Below are 14,290 nucleotides of genomic sequence, written 5' to 3'. Positions count from 1 at the left end.
GAACTGTTCTGTGGTTCTTAGCAAGTCACTGAGCTTTTTTTCTTCTTCTTTGTTTTCTTCCATCAAAATATCTGGCCAAATATTGTCAGAGTCAAGAAGATATTGTGATGCAGCTACAATGTCATTTGAAAGCCCTGAAGGGAAGGTCATCAACAGCAAGATGTATTTACTTTTGTCATAAATATTGCAAAATTTAACTAGCTTTACTCTAACACATTCAGCAGTAGATGAATAGAAAGGGTACGGCAAAAATTCTTACTTTAAAATTAATCATTTTACTAACAGAATGGTGTAATATGGTTGCCAGAACCCTGGAGATTAGGCTAACTGATCAGGAATCTCATCCTGTGTTTCTGTCAATCATATGTTGTAGCTGTTTTAAAATAACAAAGATCAAATAATACTTAAATATTCCTCATTCCAAATCCATTGACTTTCCTTTCTTTCTGCCTTTGCCCTGCAGCAAGCTTATGTAGTGTTTTGAGATGTTTTGTAAAATCATTATATTGATATGGATTTCTGGTTGCACCAGATCTTTTGTAGAGCTTTGGCTTTATATTCATGATGGGTCTTCAAATCTGTGAGGAAACTGCCAAAGTGCAGAAGGCAAGAGAGTCGCCAGCATCCATTGAAGGTTGATGGAACTTGGGAGCCTAACCACTCTTTCTTTGGTTTTGCAACACAACCAGTTCATACTCATTTCTGGTATTTCATTCCCATTTAATTCCCAATAACTGACACATTGGGGACCAAATTCTCATACTAAATGACAGTGTAAAACATCACAGTTCTGGGGTACATGAGAGGGAAAATTCTAGTGAAACATAATCTTATGGATACCCAGAATTTAAACAGTGCAGCTGAGGCAAAATCCAGAATCCCTGATTTTAAGATTTCATTGCAGTCGTATATTGAAAGATGCTTGTGCTTAGCGGGAAGGAATAGTCAGGGTTATCTTTATCCTGTTCATTGCTTTTCCTCTGTCTGTCTCATTTGTATGTAAATAAGTGAATTTTGCACACATACTGAATGCCACATGAATTATAATTTCACTTTTTTTACTCGTAATTTCACCATGAAAATCTATTTTACTGTAATTTTTTTTCTGATTACAGCTGACACATAACATTCATCAGCACTTGTGCTACCTATAAACTTGAATCAGAGACTTACATACCAGTTGTCTATCTTTATTTCAGGCCACTCTGGGTCTCAGTAATAAGTTCGAATAAATTTAGGATATGGAATATACACCCCCTCAGATCTCTGTCCTTTGACAGAATTATTTTTCAAGTTTGAGGGTATAAATAAACAGTTACATTGCAAAGTTGAATTTCATCAGTGAGTAAGTAAGTGCATCATTTTCTAGAGGCAAGAAAACTCGCTCCTTTATCCCGGCAAATGCTTGTTTTCCAGGAGGGAGTTAACTCCTCAGCACCATGACTTCTGTTCTGTGTCAGCAACACTGGAACTAATTCTCCTGTTTCAGTGGTGAAGCTAACAACCTATTGAAGCAGTTTTGTTTCATTAGCAAGGGAATTTCTCCCTCGTGGAGCATTTCAACACAAACAACATTTCATTACCAAGTCCCTACATAGAGGTTTTATCCAAATGCTAAGGTAGTTACCACCTTAGTGAGAGTGATCCTTCTTGGCAATGAATGGATTAACTTACCTTGAGATTTTATTTCTACAATTACAGAATAAAGTTTCTCTTGAAGCTGTTTCATGCAATGAATGCCTGCATCCAGTATTGCACTTGCACAGGGAGCCCTCGGAGCGATCGTTCGGCTCCCACAGAGACGACAGCCTCCACTGTGTGAAGTATCATTTCCATTCCAGACGAGTTTCTCCTAAGATACAGTGGTTCCATTTTGGCAGTGGTAGAGCTTCATCGCTATGGAGGGGGGATTTAGCTATCCAATTGTGTTCATAGGATGTCAGTGGCATAAGAAAACTTCCAAATTATCCTTTCATATAATGAACAGGGAGAAATGCCAAAACAGTGGGGATAGCAATCAATGGATTCTTTCTCAGAAAAAGAGAAGAGGTTCTGCAATAAAATGATTTGTCAATCACTGAAAAAAATTAATTTCACAGTGTGGTGATTTGTAGGCCAGGAGTTAAATTCCAAAATGAGGTAGTGTACTTCCCAACACTGCAGATCACTGCATAATTCCTGCCAGTGAAGGAACAACCTCTTCCAAGTCTGGCAGTCTGAGTATGAATTCCCCTGCCTGTTGCCACTACAGTGAATATGATCACAGCAGCATGCATTTTTCCTACATCCAGAAAAAATGTGTTTTTTGCCTGGAAGTGCTGATGCCTGTAAAAGGAGATTAGTCATCATGCCTGCTCATGAAAACTGGCTCTAAGAATTCTTGATTCCTGCACTTTTATTTCTTCAGTTAACTTTCACTTGTGGATCTACTTCATATTTCTTTCTGGTACCCAGCCTACATGAGAAGATGAGTGAGAGTGAGAAATGATAGGGGTTTTCTTTCTTCTGAACATTTTCAAATATTTTCAGTCTGAAAACTTTAACTCTTCTATACCTTCAGAAATTTAAAATGCTGCACCACCTTTTTTGTCTTGACAGCAAATGTGGATAGCTCATCTTCTTCCCATAGTGAAACAAACAAAAACAAGAATCCAGCTATATCAGATATTACAGCAGAGACTTGAAATATATTGATAGCTTAATAGAAGCTTATAGACTTCAAGGCCAGGAAGATCAGTGTGTGATCTCTTCTTTTGCATAACACAGACTATAAGACTTCTCTAAAATAAATGCTGTTTCAAATCCAAAGATGGTACCCATTTTTAGGCTCTGGATTCTATTCTGGGCTCAGATTTCTAGAAGTTAAGCATAGCAAACTGTCAAGTTTTAGGTGTTTAGGACTCCAGCTGGATCTAGCCTTCTCTCTTCATGTGTTAAAATGAAATCTCATTCAGAATCCTCCTGCTCAAGGTAAACTTCCTGAATTGTCACTTGTAATTTTTAGATATTTCCAGGATGTTATAGTATTGGCAGAATGACATTTTGTGTCATTTAAGGTAAAGCCATGGTGATAGCAGTTTTTTCTTTCTATATAAAAGATGCTTGTCATTTTGTTCTTTAGTATGATGGGAGGCTTACAGTAGACACAATCTAATACTTCATTTTATGCTTTAAATATTAAAATGCAATTCATAAAAATTCAAATAACTTGTTTCTGAGATGTCAGTAATGCTGACACACAAAATACCATTTTTGATAGAGTGCTTTCCCTTCTTTTTGTCCACTTGTATCTTTCTAATCATATAGCCAGTTTTCAGCATTCCAATCATGTGAATCACATCACTGGGTTATAGTAGTACCCAGCACTGTTGAATTTATGCTCATAAATCAATAATTCCAATACTTTTTATTCATTGTCTATGCTCCTTGTGCATAGTCAATTACAGTATCCCTTCTGTTGATGGCAACTGGAGAGTCCATTTTGCTCTCAACAGTATAATTTTATATCTCCTTTCCACCTTCCCTTTTGAATGTTAGTTTAACATCCTCAGAAACAGCCATCATGCCTTATAGAATATTGATTCTCTTTCTACTGAATTTCACCCAGACTATAGAGTGCCATCTTCCAAAGAAAGCAAACCCTTCTTCACAAAACTCAGGCTAATGGTTCACTATCAGAATCTTCTGTATTGCTTACAAATCTCCAAGACCAAAGATCCCCAAAGGGGTAATCAGTGCAGTATCTGGATTATGCTGTATACATTGGCTTGATAAGTCCTAGATGAGGGTGACGGCAGAATTGCCTTAAGCTAGCACTGGGGTGACCTTTGAAAAGATTGTAATGATACAACGATTACTTACTTTTTTCAGGTACCTAATTTTCCATAAAAATTTACCTTTCGGCTTCAATATCTCCTGCTTGCTTTAAACTCAGACACAGGTTTATCTTTAGAAAAGGCTGAATAAAATACCATTTTGATAATTTTTATTTTATGAGAATAGTTAGTAACAACATGGCAAGGCCTCAACACACTATATGATTTAGAGGCAAAGCAATTTTCTTCCCTGCCAGTGTAAAGCCAAGGCATACATTTTCTATCACAGCAGTTGTGTGTTAACGGAGGGAATGAGCACGCTGCTCGGTACAGCAGCTGCATCCTGTGAGGTGTGGACATTCCACCTTTGCCTGCCAGGTCTCTAATCATAGGAAAGAAACACATTCAAAACTCAGTTGTAGGGACTACTCCTAGGCTTGGCCTTTCCTTTCTGTCACTCAATCCCAGTAAAACTGGAGTAGCAGAGAAAGAGTTAATTATTTTCAGTCTGCCAGCTACGTGCTACTGTTAAAATAGGGAGCGCCTTCATCTGAGAAAAGCACCTCCTTTGCCTCAATGTAGTGACAGAATAATTTGTCTGTAAAAGCATAAGCAATTTCTCCTCCAGCAAAGCTCTGACTTGGCCACGTGTTACAGACATTTTACTCTGTATACTACAGCCATAGCAATGACAGTGCATAATGGGAGCAGTCACCAAGTCATGCTGGCCATCTCTCCGAACCCATATATTGTATGTGTAGATGCTGTTTTTGAGAGCATAAAGCCAGTCATGAAAGAGAGGATGTCAGTAGCATAAACAGAGCAGCCAGAGAACAAGTAACACATTGTCCAGTGATGCAGTGTTAACAATCAAGGGGAGAATATTTCCTACTTTAGAGATGGTCCTGAGTCTGAAGGAGTTCTTCATGCAGCAAAACCTCAGACGTTTGTGCCCAGCCGCCATCACGGACAATGCAGTAATGACTGCTACCCAGCATGAGAATCTGCTCACAGTAGTGATTAGTAATATCTAATAAGGATTTTAGCGCTCTCATGCCACCAATAAGCCTTGTTGCTGTCATTAGGGGGGAAAAAGTTAAGAAACACAAACACCCAGTAGAGACTCATACAATTACAAAAATCAATAATATTTTCAGAATGTTGTGATGATTAATTTAGTGGCATATAGAAGAAATCTAGATCATTCCTCCTTCAAAAGCATGCCTCTGATCTTTTCTGCCACAACAGCAAGTCAAACTACTTCCAACACTTGGATGATATGCTGGATGTTAGTTGTATAGGGGTGGGCTTTTAGCTGAAGTCTTGCTGGTCCATCTATCCCATTAACTTTTGTTGGCTGAGATCTGAGACTTAGGCCCCCTTTCCTCTCAGAAATAATTTCTAAATTTATCTTCAGATGAGGAAAGAGAGATCAATTCTCAAGCCTGAGATGGGAAGTTATGACTAATCTAATATTCATTGTTATTTTGATAAATGTTCTCTTGGTAATTGATAAAATATCAGCTAAACCTCAGAGTTTATGGTCTCAGCAGAGCAAGAGATAAATAGTGCAGCCTTTGCTACATCACTCATGTGATGTGGATGGACTTAAAAAATAGCACTTACATAGGATGTTCTGTGAATGCTTTATACTAGCTCAGTTAGAAAGACAGTCTAGTAACTGTGATGGTCAGCAGATAATTTTAATAAAAGTTAAACACCAGGGAAATATTGGAAATGATAAGAATAGATAGGAATCAATAAGAGAAAAGATATTCTCAAACCAGTTCAAAACACTATAGTGTTTAAAACCCATTTGGAGAGGAGTAAGTATGACAAAGTGCATAGGAGATAAGTGACTTTTCATTAAGCTTCTCAATGGCAAAGCACCACATACTCCTAGAACTTTATATAAATGATAAGTAATATATAGTACTTTGCCATCAATAAAGTAAGCAAGCAACAATTTACATTAAAAAACAATTAAATGGTATTAGAGTTTGAGGAACTGAGAAAAATAAGTTGGTTTAGGCTCTGTGCCATCAATGCCATTTCTCAACCTTAGCAGTGGAAGAGATGTGAGCACACAGTATACTTACAAAAAGTGTAAAACTTGAATAGGAAGAGAGTTAGGTGGCTTTTATGGAGGAAAAAAACCAACCCAGAATGCATCTATTTGTTTGGAGTTTATGTGCACTGTAACGGATCCTATATACTGAATTCTGTTCACTCTGTTCAGTGCACATTTCCACTATAGTTGAAGTTTATTCTACTAATTTCTTATTGTTTTGCCTTATGGGTATGTAAAGGGGAAAGTTCATGCATGTTTTTACTTACATCCTTGGGTACTGCATGCTTGGAGGAACATTTGCTGTCTTTAATCAAGGGAAGGTGCTGGCCCCTGTCTGGTCTCAGTGCCAAGGGAACTGAGCATAGACCAAGACCTGAAGCAGCCCTAGTACAGGTGGAGACAGGCAAGGCTCAGTGGGACCTGTCACTGGGGAAAGTTATATGTGACTGTAGAATAAATAATGTCCTGGATTCTGTTTATAACAGATTTAAGTTGGTCCTAGAGGAGGGTACATTCAGATTTGGTTTTGGCATATAGCTAACTAGCTGGGGTCCCAGAGCAGGAGAAAGACAGTTACGCAAAACCTTGGGGAACATCCCTTCAAGCAGATGGTGTAGCACCAACTCGTGCTGTTGGGGGATGCGCTGTTTAGCCTATGTAGCAGTGAGGGAAGCACAACCCAAACCTTCCTAAACCTTCCTCTGGAGGAGTTAAAGCAGGCTTTGATGCAGGTGCTGGTCTGGAAAGGCAAAGGGCAGTGCCAGGCCAGGGTGGGCTCTGGGTCTGGCACAGGAAGGTTTTACCCTGGCCCCAGAGTGCTAGGCCTGGATTAAGGTCCATGGTAACGCAGGCTCTGAGCCAGCCTCGCTGGAAAATACGCGAGTAAACAAGGTCTGTCAACAGCAATGTCGTCCCCCCGCCCCTCCACAGGAGGTCTGAAGAGAGAGGTGCTCTTTCCAGTACACTCCGTCAGCACCGCCAGAAAGAAAAAGGTATCGCTAAAGAGGTCCCCTTCCCTAATACACTTCAGCTGGTTTAAGGATCTAACTGGGCAGGTGAGCCAAGCCCACTGCAGAAGCTTTTTTTTTTTCTCATTCCTTTCTTTTCATTCCTTTCTTTTCATTCCGCTACTCCCAAGCGCAGGGGCGGGAGGGGCGGGAGAGGTGCGGCGCGGGGCCCGGCCCGGCGCGGGGCCCGGGCACTCCCCTCAGCCACCATTGCGTGCGGGCAGCCCGCGGCGGGGTCCCGCTGCCCCCCCCTCGCCTGCCTTTGGCCCGGCTGGGGGAGGAGGAGGAGGGGAAACCCGAGCGCCTCTGGACGGCAGTCGCCCAACTCCGGGCGTCGCTCGCCGCGGCTGGCAGACGGAGGAGGCTGGGCTTCGGCAGCCCTCGCTGCGAGGCGCGGCACCGGAGGGGTTAAGCGCCCCGCTCCCGGTGGGCTTGGTGCCGGCGGGGAGGGGGTTAAGCGCCTGGCGGCGGCGGCTGCCACTCGTCTCCGCTCCGCGCTCCGCGCCGGAGCCGTTACAGCGGAAAGATGGCGACGGAAGGCGCGAGCGGCGAGCCGGGCTCTGGCGGCCAGGAGGACTCGGCGGCCACGGCAGCGGTAACCGGCTCTGCGGGCCTGGGGCTTAGACCCGGCCGGGGCGAGGAGGGTTCGTGTGGGGATGGGACGAAGCAGCGCCTGGAGACGTGCCTCCCCCGCTCCCTCCCTCCGCCCTCTTGCTCCCCCGGGGCGGGACGGGGCACGGCTGCGGCGGACCCGTCGCAGCCGAGCCCCGTCCCGCCCCGGGGGGGAAGAGAGAGAGGCGCGGAGCGGCGGCGGCGCGGTCCTTTCCCTGCCGCCGGCTGCCCCGCTGCTCCCCGAGCCCCCTGCGGCTCCCCCCATTGTTCCTTCGCGCTGCCCCGGCGCGGGGTCGGCGTGCGGCGGCGGGGGGCACGGAGGCGGCGGCGGGAAGGGCGCTGGCCGGGCAGGGTGGCGGGGCGGCGGGGGAGGGCGAGGCGCCCGCGGGGCTGCTCCGTCCGCTCCCCTTCTTGCCACGGCGAGGGGGGCTGCGCCCCTTCTCCCCGGGCGGGCTGAGGTGGTGACAGCGCCCGGGGCGGTGGGAGCTGTCAGCCAGCGGCGGGGGAAACGCTAAGCTTAACCCTTGCCGGGCGGCCGAGCCCGCAGCAGCCAGCTTTCCTTTTCCCTCCCCTCTGCCCATTCTTATTCCTGTGCTTGGTCGTGGCCAGAGCCGGGCAGCGCCCCTTCGCCGCCCGCCCGGCGCGCGGAGATGGGCACGGCGTGGCCGCGAGGGCCCAGCGGCCCGCACCGCGCCGGGGCTGTGCCCTAGGGGCAGGACCCGCTCCCCGCTTGGAGGGAAAACAGCACCCAAGCAGAAGACCCGCCTGTGTCTTTCTCCGCAGGTGCTGAGATACCTTGGGAGAAGACAGACACAACGTGGTGCCAGTCAGTGTAAACTGTCTAAGTGGAGTCTTTTCTCCTCTGCTTAAATTTGCAAGCCATAAGGCTTCTTTCTGCTGCTCCTCACATAATCGATCTGCCGGAGAGCAGAAGTTAGCCTCCTCAGGTGGCCGGCTCAATTTGTTCGTCCTGACTTCTCATCTGTCCAGTGAACCTGAACAGTGTAGAGCAATTGCAGATCAATCTCCCTCGTGCTCTTCCTTACCCAAGGAAGAACGTCCAAGATATGTTGTATCCACATCTGTGGTACTGGTGTGTGGATTGTCTGGTGTTAATCCGCTTGTGTTAATAGTCCAGTTGACAGTTATTGGTGAGAACTGGATGGGAAAGTCCACCATCAGGCTGCGTTCTCAAGACTTGTAGATGCTTTTCATTGTAACGAAATACATTGTTTAGGATAATGAAATAATAAAATCCAATCTTACATTGGATGGTTTCTGAAGGTAATGACCCAAGAAGGGAGGATGGTACTAGTTTCTGTGAAATTGAGGATATTGTTAATATTTGTTTTGTTTTCTTTCAAACAGGCACTACTTCTCTGAAACCGTGTTCTAACTGCTTTAAATTCCAGACGGTTGTCCTAAAAATTGAGTTTTACTTAAAAAAAAAAAAAAAAAGTAATCCTTAGGCAGTGAATGTTTGTAACATCACTGTCTTTAAAAATGACTTAACTGTGATGTGAATGAATATTAAGGTAAAAATTCATAAAAGCAAAATATTAAATACTTTGAAAATGAATCTTGAGCAAAAATTATTTATAATGTAGTTTCTTTCGTATATTTGTATTATTATTATCTTAAGTTTTAGTTTCGTATTGTTATTAAGTTTTAGTTTTAAGAACTTGAAACAGTAGCTCATAAACAAATAATTATCTAATGTTGCACTTTTAGGCAATGCAGTGTAAGCCACTCATACAGTTTGATGATCTCATTGTCTAAGGTAGAAGCAATAACTCTACAATGCACACTGTTTTTAAAAATATTTTTAAAAACTAAAGAGATACAAGAAAGTAACCTCTGTGTTCCTCTATAACTTAAGTAATAGCTGTACTTAAGTAATTACAAAATATTTTTAAATGATGTCTTTTATTTTTAATTTGCCTTAAATCCTTAAATATTTAATATTCCTTGTCATCTTTTTTCCCTGCTGGTATGAACTTTCATTTTTGGTTTCCTTTTATTTCATGTATGGGAAAGTAGAAAGAACTCTCCTATGCAATGAAAAGGTTTTTAAAAATATTTATACAATACTGTAGTGTTCCTTTTGAAGGGTTATTATGAAGAGCTTATTTTCTGTCTTAAACTCAAGATACAAAATTAAGGATTGAATCATCTTGCTTATTGTCAGGATTACAGTAAGCACCCAGGTGACTATTTTGTAAGTCACACTAAACTTCAAGTTATAATGAAATACTCTATTTTCAGTACAGTTTTAGATTTTTCATTTTTTAATTCTCAGAACCCTGAATGCACAAACAGTGCAGTGAAAAACTGTGGAGATGATAATTTGTCTCAGTAATATATTATTGTGTAAAATACTATGGTGTAAGAGGGAGGTATATAACAGTAGACAGTACAGTAGGATTTCCTTATACTAAATACTGTTATGATTACATCTTGGTACGCTATCAGTAGCATCACTGGAAAAAAAGGCGCTTTTTTTTGCTGCTCTTAGAAACCTTGTAGAAAAGGATAAAAAATGACCCCTCGCTTTTTATATTCACCAGGGAATTTGACTAAAAAAGTCTAGAGTGTTCTATAGGGTGTTACATTTAGGAGGAAAACCAACAATCTTGTCATTCTGAGTTTCCTTTGATGAAGTACAGCAGTTGGTAAGCTCACCACTTCTTTCCCACAGAAATACTGGTATTTTTACCATGGTAAGAACAACAAGGAAAAATGGCATGGGACTGAGTCTGGTCCTCTTTCATACCTACACTGATTGCACCGAAGCCAGTGGAATTGTATTGGTGCAATATAAACTAGAATTGAGGGGAAAAGTGTGTGTCTTTCAGGATATCTTTGAATGGCTTCCATCTGTATAATATCTACTAATAATGATTATACAATAGCAAGAAATAATCCAACTTGACTTTTTTTTTGTTGAAACATTGAGCACCAGCATGCAGTGTGTAGAGGTCTGGCCTGTCAGGTGTTACAGCTTCAGTGAAACAAAGACTATGAAAAGCCTGTTCTGTCAAACAGAATTTGTTAAAATTGTTCAGTAAAAGCAGTCAGTACAATCTTCCTGTTTTGGATTTTGCTTGACCAGTGATTGAAAGCTTAAATGATAGTTTTCTCTAAAAGATGGCACCTTCTGCCATCTGTAAAGCTGTATGTAAAGAGAATATTTGTGGACTGAAATTTTGACATCTATGAAGTCAGTCAGAATTTTGCTACTGACTTCATCAGTCAGAATTTCATTGGGAGTTGATGTACACATATTTGAAATGATCAGGTGCTAGTGTATATTCAAGAAGCAAGAAAGTTTTGTTTCTTGAAGCAATTCTCTATATCGTTGCACTGCTTGTAGTGGTAAGTAATGGGAGAGATGGAAGATAATTTATGAAATATTAGGCCTACAGTTTATAACATACTTCTATGTTATTACTTGTCCCACAGCCACCCGAAAGTTGCACTATGGAAAATACTGTCTATGTTAGTTGGATTAAAAATTGATAACAAAATAAATGGAGAGATATTCCATGACACTTCGTGGTGGGATTTTGTAGGTTTGTATGCTTAGTTTGGTATATTCAGGATCTATCGATCTGCAAGAATGCTTGTAGTAGAATTGCCACTCTGGTCAATATAATGGAATGCTGAATAATGATTTGGTCAGATCAATTATACGGGCTGACTTAGATGAGTTGGTAAGCTTCTTATCTGAAAAATGTTACAAGTAGCAGAAAAGGAGGCCATAACCCTTGAGAGCAAAGACTGTATGTCTTATTGGGGACTACGTCCTGGAAAATGGTCACTTGCAAAAGGACGTTGGCTAGCTACCATGATCCTAATATGAATACAAGTTCTTGGTGTACTGTTACCATTCAGAGAAGTGGTTTTCATCTAGTGAGATGAGCAACACTGTTGAGGTGTTCCAACATTTAAGTGAAATGTGGAGAGAGCTGCAGTTCCGTCTGTTGGAGTCCTGCTACTGCTCTATACCTCCTCTGTAATGAGAGACTAGACTCCATCCATCTTGCAGTAATATACTTTATGCCTTGCTATACAACCTCCTTTCTGCCCCTTCTCCCCTTGCCCCAACCTACAGCATTGCCTCTCCCGTGTGTTCTCCTCCCTGACCTGCAGCACAGCCTCTCTTCTCTTGTTGTGAAGGTCCACAGGGATGAGAAAAGAAAGCCACTAAATGTAATCTGCTTTGTAAATATTTATTTCTCTTCCAAATGTGGACTTGTCATGCTGTCTGTCATTAAAGATGAAGTGCAAGGGGCAATGCTGTGAGTCAGTTGTGTGGAAGTGGCATGGAGGAGCAGATCTGTAAGATGCAGTATGTCCTCCTCTTCTTTTTCCCAGCCAGTTGAACTTGATTGGTGTAAGCATGGGGGAGAAAGGCATTGTTTTGGTCTCAGAGGTGATGTAATGAGATAGGAATAGAGATGGAAATGAAGAAATTGGAAGGGGAAGAAGGCACTCAGAGTTTAGGAAGACGACAGTCCAACGTCTGCATCCACACCCGCCCCTTCCAAAAAAAGGGAGCAATTGATTACAGTACCTATGTAGTACTTGAATGTGTAAACAGGAAGGTGTCAAGTAGGCTTAGGTAAGAGATACTGCCTCTGTGGTGTGTGAATTGAAGGTTCTTGGGTCTTGATCTTGGTTCTAACATAACACAGTGTAAGGTTTAAAATTTTGAAGGAGTTAAAAACAGCTCTAAAGATAACTTCAAGAATGTGTGCCTATGTCTGGATCTAATCATATACTATTTGCCTTAGAAGTAACTTATTTGAAATTGACTTTCTGAACATAAAAAGCCTGTTAAATTTAAGGAATAGTATAAACAGGGTCACTGGAAAGTTGTGGGACTGAATCCATAAAAAGGACTTGGGTACTTAACTCATACTGAAATCAAAGATGCCTACATACATTTAGGTCTTCATGGTTTGCAAATATGTTTTAGTAGTTATGATACTATCTGGATATGTATAAAGCTCACTGTCTTACTAATTTTTTGCTTTTGGGGTTTTTCTTGACTTTTAAAATAAATTTCTCAACTTTTAGGTATATTTACAATTAACACTACAGCTGTTAAAAGTTTTACTGCTAGCCCAAGCCAAAAAGCTGCAGCAGGTAAACAAAATCTCCCAAACTTAAAAAAAAAACACAAAAAACAAACACTTGAAAACGGTGGAAAGCAAGGGAGCTGCGCTTGGGGAAGATGAGCAGAATAAGCAAGTAACTTCATGTGGTGAACAATCCAATAAAAGTCAGTGAACTAATGGATGTGCATGATTAAATGCATGTTAAGTTCCCTCATGGTCCCTAGATATGGTTGTATTACATTTTATGTAAGTTCTGAAAGTTATCCTCAGATGATATTCTCTGCAGCAAGAAACCTCAAGCAAGACCTGATACTAGTTTTTCTAACTCAGTGGTTCTAAAACTTTTTAGGTTTTACTGCTTTTTTTTGTTGTTTTTCCTGTGCTTGCACCTCTTTCACCCATCTCCAAGCACACTGACTTAAAGAAAAGACAACATAAACTACCTGTTGAAAGCAAAAAATCATGGTGTCTTTGGAGCCTCCATGAACACTGTATGGACATTATAATCACTTCTTTCAGTATTCTGACTACTTGCAGAGTTTTCTGTATTAGAAAAGGATTGGGATTCATTTGACCACGTGCCTGTGTTTACATTGAGCTAGTTCTTCAGACTTTCTTTTAGAGTCGGTGGAAAGAAAGAAGTGGTTATGATCTGTTTTATAAAATAGAATGGTCTGTTTTAGAAATTTACTTTAGGATGAACGGAATTGTAAACTCCTCTGTTTTTGAGTAAAGTGATTAGTTAGGTGACTCTTGGAGGTACAAGACTTCTGAATTTAGGTGTTTATATGTATGCATGGTGTTTAATATCCCATTAATCAGTGTAATGAACAAATAGTTCTAGTGGCTGGTCAGCTGGATAGCGTTCTTGGCTGTTTTGACTAGGATGAAAAGCTCTCCATTGACAATAATGGGAGATTAGGCACCTTGCTCGCATACTGACAGTTAACTTTGGGTGTCTTAATCCTTGCCTGAGGACTCCCTTTAGTAGTCCACATATAAGTGTTAACAGCATTTGAGATGCTCTAGGGTATCCCAGCTGGCCACCTACTACCAATCCAGATGGCATGGATGATTCTCGTAAGTCCTGTGTCGTGTATCCCTGTCCTGAAAAGATCTTTCTGATCCCCAGGACATCTCAGATTGCACTGGATCCTTAGGTGTAGGCAACTAAAGAGAACTAGTCAAAACAGATTTTTATGCTTGATCAGATGAATTCTACTTTGGGAACGTGCTTGATATCGTAAAATGTGTGAATCGGAGTTTTGTTTTGCTGGTGCAGTGATTTCACGGGTCTGATGATAATGCACTGATGGCTATGAAGCCATCATGATATTAAAAGTTTACTCTCTATGGCCTAATGAATAATAGCAAATCATTTTATTTTTAAAACCTAATCTTGGCTTTGTGAATCCTCAAGAGGACTCTTGTGTGTATTTAATGGAGCTCAATATAAAATATGTAACAAATGTAGATATGTACCTTTCCCTTCTCTTCTAAAAGGACTCTCTTTGACAGCTTTTCCCTATGTGTTTTTCTGTACACCATTTTTATACTTCTCCTCTCCCTCCATCTTTCCACCTCAACCCTCAATTATACTCTGCAGATTTCTTTTTCAAGTCCTAGGTTATTACTCAGCTCCCTCTCTAAAAAGGCTATGTA

At 41.5% G+C, this 14,290-nt stretch overlaps 1 protein-coding gene across 3 annotated transcripts in view; it reads left to right on the top strand.

The window, feature by feature from the left end:
* The first annotated feature begins 7,415 nt into the window (after window positions 1–7,415).
* The window catches only part of CTTNBP2 (cortactin binding protein 2), a 93,576-nt gene continuing 86,701 nt past the window's right edge, over window positions 7,416–14,290 (top strand). For all 3 annotated transcript variants that reach the window (XM_013947741.2, XM_067315146.1, XM_067315161.1), the window contains exon 1: window positions 7,416–7,488. In XM_013947741.2, coding sequence (XP_013803195.1) covers window positions 7,420–7,488 — 69 coding nt within the window. In that variant the 5' untranslated portion in view covers window positions 7,416–7,419. The remainder of the gene's footprint in view (window positions 7,489–14,290) is intronic.

The sequence above is a fragment of the Apteryx mantelli genome, chromosome 1 (assembly GCF_036417845.1).
Source record: "Apteryx mantelli isolate bAptMan1 chromosome 1, bAptMan1.hap1, whole genome shotgun sequence".
Classification (NCBI taxonomy): Eukaryota; Metazoa; Chordata; class Aves; order Apterygiformes; family Apterygidae; genus Apteryx; species Apteryx mantelli.
The sequence above is the reverse complement of the archived record's forward strand: the minus strand, read 5'-3'. Positions and strand labels throughout refer to the sequence as shown.